Source organism: Eurytemora carolleeae, unplaced genomic scaffold (assembly GCF_000591075.1).
Source record: "Eurytemora carolleeae unplaced genomic scaffold, Eaff_2.0 scaffold1905, whole genome shotgun sequence".
In the NCBI taxonomy this organism is placed as follows: domain Eukaryota; kingdom Metazoa; phylum Arthropoda; class Copepoda; order Calanoida; family Temoridae; genus Eurytemora; species Eurytemora carolleeae.
Window position 1 is genome coordinate 9,763 of NW_019397809.1, and position 4,794 is coordinate 14,556.

The 4,794-nt window shown below is 34.6% G+C and overlaps 2 protein-coding genes across 2 annotated transcripts; both read right to left on the reverse strand.

The window, feature by feature from the left end:
* Window positions 1-979: 979 nt before the first annotated feature.
* On the reverse strand, window positions 980-2,721 carry LOC111715972 (uncharacterized). The gene is made up of 2 exons (XM_023491378.1): window positions 2,511-2,721; window positions 980-1,479 (listed from the first exon to the last, which is right to left on the reverse strand). Exons 1-2 carry the CDS (start codon window positions 2,707-2,709, stop codon window positions 980-982), a joined length of 699 nt encoding a protein of 232 aa, XP_023347146.1. The 5' UTR covers window positions 2,710-2,721.
* A 1,320-nt stretch (window positions 2,722-4,041) lies between these two features.
* Window positions 4,042-4,794, reverse strand: LOC111715977 (uncharacterized). Its single transcript, XM_023491383.1, has 2 exons — window positions 4,219-4,794; window positions 4,042-4,115 (listed from the first exon to the last, which is right to left on the reverse strand). The coding sequence occupies exons 1-2, from the start codon at window positions 4,634-4,636 to the stop codon at window positions 4,051-4,053; spliced, it is 483 nt and encodes a 160-aa protein (XP_023347151.1). The 5' UTR covers window positions 4,637-4,794; the 3' UTR covers window positions 4,042-4,050.

Here is a 4,794-nt window from a genome sequence, read left to right on the forward strand (position 1 = left end):
CTGAACAGAACCCTGTGTGGAATAACATGGCAGTGCACCCTACTTGGAAAAAAAGAAAATAATAGTGCAGAAAAGGATTAGTTTCTCTATGCTTCTCTTCCCCCTCCCTCTTGCCAGAAACAAGGAAAATGGAAACATAAAAAGTAAAATCCTAATAGGTAGTGCACCATGCACTATGATACCGGTTTACACTCCACTATAGTTTAAGTATCAGTAAATGTTTCCATTTACTGTTATAGTGCCGATATAAGGATTTATCTCTAATTGGATAATGAGCTAAATAGAAAGATAGATATGTTACCGCCATGCAATTTCTATTGGTTCAGAATAGACACCAAAACCATGGCTGAACCCTGGTTTGATAAGGCGCTAATGGACTCGGCATACTGGAGTGACTCTGCTGGCTGCGAGGAAAAGATTTTTGTAGACAAGGCCGTATTCTAAAGCACTGTCCGAGATGATTTTCTTACAAGAATCAAGAATTCTTCTGTCGAAAATATCCACTCCTTGCCTAACCTTTCTTAGCCCATTTGTCATTATTAATGCGGAATTTTCAAACCCCGCTTTGCAGTGACAATTTTATTTTCCTGTAAGGAAATATATAAGAAATTTAAACACCCGACGAGAAAGCTGTGTCATCAATCCACATTCCACAACTTAACTTGTCATAGAAATTTGACACCTCTGCATGGAAGCGTAATATTAGTGAGAAAGAAAAGCTAAAATACATTTCAGGGATTAGAATGCATAGATCTAAAGAGAGGAACAGAAAACAGATGTATGAGCATCTAAAAAGAAGATACAGCAGTCAGAGAAAAAAGTCACTGCTCTTTTTAAAAATTTTGTTAAAAAAGATTTTAATTTAAAAATAAATCAGGTAAAAAAAATACTTGGAAGATAAAAAAATATATATAAAATTAATCTCAAAATCAGGAATATTTGAAGGTTAATATAATGAAAATAAGTAAGTTTCAATAAATTACGGCCTTACCTTAGCATCATTTGGAAAGACTGAAACTGGAATAAATTTCCAATCCTTGTATTCTTCTTCTCCCAGATATTCTTGAACCATCTTGAAGAAGCTTCTTCCTCTCTCTAGCTGATCAATACAGGAACCATTGACTTTTTCAGCTGCCTTGACTTCAAGATGGCAGTAAAACCGGTATTCCGGGAGAATCAACAAGAAGTCAAATTCTTGGTTAGGAAGGTGGTGAACAGAGTTATCCTTCTTATTTTTACCATCACTTGAAGGTGCAGAGGTCTTCTTATCTGTACCGTCACTTAAAGATGCAGAGGTCTTCTTATTTTTACCATCACTTAAAGGTGCAGAGGTCTTCTTATCTGTACCGTCACTTGAAGATGCAGAGGTCTTCTTATCTGTACCATCACTTGAAGGTGCAGAGGTCTTCTTATCTGTACCATCACTTGAAGGTGCAGAGGTCTTCTTATTTTTACCATCACTTGAAGATGCAGGGATACCTAGGAATAGTGAAGATCAATATGGTTCCTGAAGGTTTATGAAACCTTGTCCTGTTAAGATCACAATAACATGGTGATAAATATTTACTGGACTATTAATCCATATAATTTAAAAAAATTTAAATGGTTATTTCGTGAAGACGATTATTGTATTGAATTAATGCAGAAATATTAACCCCTAAACTTGTTTTAGCATGTCACATCTAACTCTATGCAGCATTGAGATTTCGCCCCGAGTTTTTTAATAGTTTTTATGGGTTTTGCATTCTTATGAGCTTCAAGAAAAGGTTCCTTAAATAAATTTCTCTTGAATATCCCATGGTTAGAGCCCAGCAGGGAATAGGGATAACCAAAATTGAAGGATATAGCATTTAAGTATTCGTTTTATGATACCAAATATTTTCTGATTACCAGAAAACTGTAAAATAGGAAGACGATATTTTAGCAATTCTAAAGTGCATTTGATGTTGTTTAAGGCATATAGCTTTACTTGAAAGTTATAAATTTACTTATTAAGTAAAATGGGTCTGTTTACATTGCACATTTGCTGTGTCTCATGTTCATATGCGCTAATAAAAGTCATAACTTGAGTTTAAAAGTCGAATTCCTATTCCAGAGTTTTCTAGTTATCATTGTAGATTATATTCAAAACAATACATGTAATTTTCTTCATAAAGAACATTTTGACCCCTTTTTTATGGATTTGTAATACTGAGAAGATTAAGATTATTCTCATCCTTATACATACTTATTCATCTATAAAAAATAAAGTAAAATGGGTGGCAATCGATTCCAGATTCATTTCACATTCAGCCGTTACCCGCTTTCATTTTTTACAAACACTCCCTTTAACTCCAAACTTATCTACCATTATAATAGAATAAAATTTTAAATCAGAATTTATTATTTCTGTTTTAATTATGGCTACATGGTATAAACTTTAGTATTGATACTCCATGGATCAATCAGTTATCCATATCTCTTGTCGTCCATCAGAATATGAAACATAAAATAATTATACCAAACCTTACCTGTGAAAAGATGAAACATGCGAAGGTCAAAGTTGTGGAAGAGAGCTAGTGGGATGGACTTCGGAATCTTTTCAATGTATCTCCATACCAGAAGTTCACTTTCTCCACCTTTGATCTGGGACCAGTACTTTTTAAATGCTTCTCTCTCATTTACATCAGTTATTTCCTTAGCTTTAGCTTTCCATTCACCTTCACTCATATCTGCTGGAATCTGAATNCTTGGTTATTATTGTTCCCCTTGGATCCCTTGGTTATTATTGATCCTCTTGGATCCCTTGGTTATTATTGTTCCCCTTGGATCCCTTGGTTAGTAGTGTTCCCTTTGGATCCCTTGGTTAGTATTGTTCCCCTTTGATCCCTTGGTTAGTAGTATTGTTCCCTTTGGATCCCTTGGTTAGTAGTGTTCCCCTTGGATCCCTTGGTTAGTATTGTTCCCCTTGAATCCCTTGGTTAGTATTGTTCCCCTTGGATCTCTTGGTTAGTATTGTTCCCCTTTGGATCCTTGGTTAGTAGTGTTCCCCTTTGGATCCTTGGTTAGTATTGTTCCCCTTGGATTCCTTGGTAAGTATTGTTCCCCTTGGATTCCTTGGTAAGTATTGTTCCCCTTAAATCCCTTGGTTAGTAGTGTTCCCCTTTGGATCCTTGGTTAGTATTGTTCCCCTTAGATTCCTTGGTTAGTAGTGTTCCCCTTGGATTCCTTGGTTAGTATTGTTCCCCTTGGATTTCTTGGTTAGTATTGTTCCCCTTGGATCCCTTGGTTAGTATTGTTCCCCTTGGATCCCTTACTATACAATACAAGGCAATACAAGCAAATACAATACATCCTTAAATATGTAATTGAAGGGAAATAAACCTTCAGTAGAAAACTGTGGGGAAAAGTTAGCAGATAACAAAAAAGCATAATCAATGCAAGGTACAAGCAATGGTTTTGCGTTAATTCAGAAATATCATTTAACTTTTTGATAAATTTGCTTTAGATATGATTTAAGAAATCAGGCTCCATAAACTGTATAAGAAAATATAACAATTCATTTTATTGTACGTTTCTTTATGTTTATTGGTTTTTATGTTCATAATAAACACTTCAACAAACTTGGCCCAAACTTTGTGTGGGACCAGATCTGGCCCTTGTTTAAACAAAATTTAATATTGTTTATTAAAATGTAATAAGAAAGAAATGAGAAAATACCATTGAAAAAAAGAAAACCTAAATAGTCAATATTACAATACTAAAAAGGGTGCAAAGGTTGTTAGAAAAAATATGTAATTTTGTCCATTACATTTTAAATTAAAAAGACCGAAACCCTGTTATGAAGAGTTTCATGTTGTCAGTAAGTCTAATATTTTACAGGTAACCCTGGAGAACATATTAAGTTAATAACATATTATGGACTGGTTAAACAAAATTCTAAATAACACAATAAGGTTGATCCTTCAAATATGTGTCAACCATTAAACACTATTATTTTGTATTTTGTGTTTGAAAATAAATACCATAACTACAATCAGAAATAGTAAATTAGTAATAAGAAATTTTGGATTATACCTCATTTTCAGTGGAATGAACTTCTACTTTTTTGTCAGCACTTCCACTACCAACAGGATCTGGAAAACAAATATTGTTAAAAACTTTTAATTGTATTATCAAATTATCACTTAAAAATGCTAAAACAATTCAAATAAAAAAATGAATTTTACATTTGCTCACCCTGCTTGTCCTGATCATCAATAATACTCCGTATCATCCTTTTTATTTTCTCGGTTAACAACAACGTCTTCCCAGTACCAAATTGTCCGTAGATGACGCTTCTAGGATGATGTTCAAACAATATCTTTCTCTGGTCTGGGGTCCAGAACATCAAACTGGGGACAGACCCAACAGCACCTCCTGCTTTCTTCACATCTTCGAATGTATAGTCTTCATTCTTACTTTTTTCTCCCCCACTATCATCATGAGCAAGGATTGAGGGCATTAAGGACTCTGCACCTGTTCCGATGGAGTTAGTCTCTTTCCCACCAATCAACTTTCTTGTTGCCTCTTCTAGGAGATCTTTTGTGTCAAGAGACAGGGTTCCAGAGCCTTTAACCTTGGTGCAATGTGCTGCTGCATAAAAAAAGGAAACCATATTAATGTAGGGTGTTCCAATTGTCTGATTCAAGGGTTTATCTGGTAGTTTATCAATGAAGGTTCCTGTCTCTAAATCTGGTTTAGTCAGGAATAGATGATCTGGGTATTTCTTCTTAAACTCTTCTGGTACTTCGCCCTAAAGTAAAGTTTGTGAGA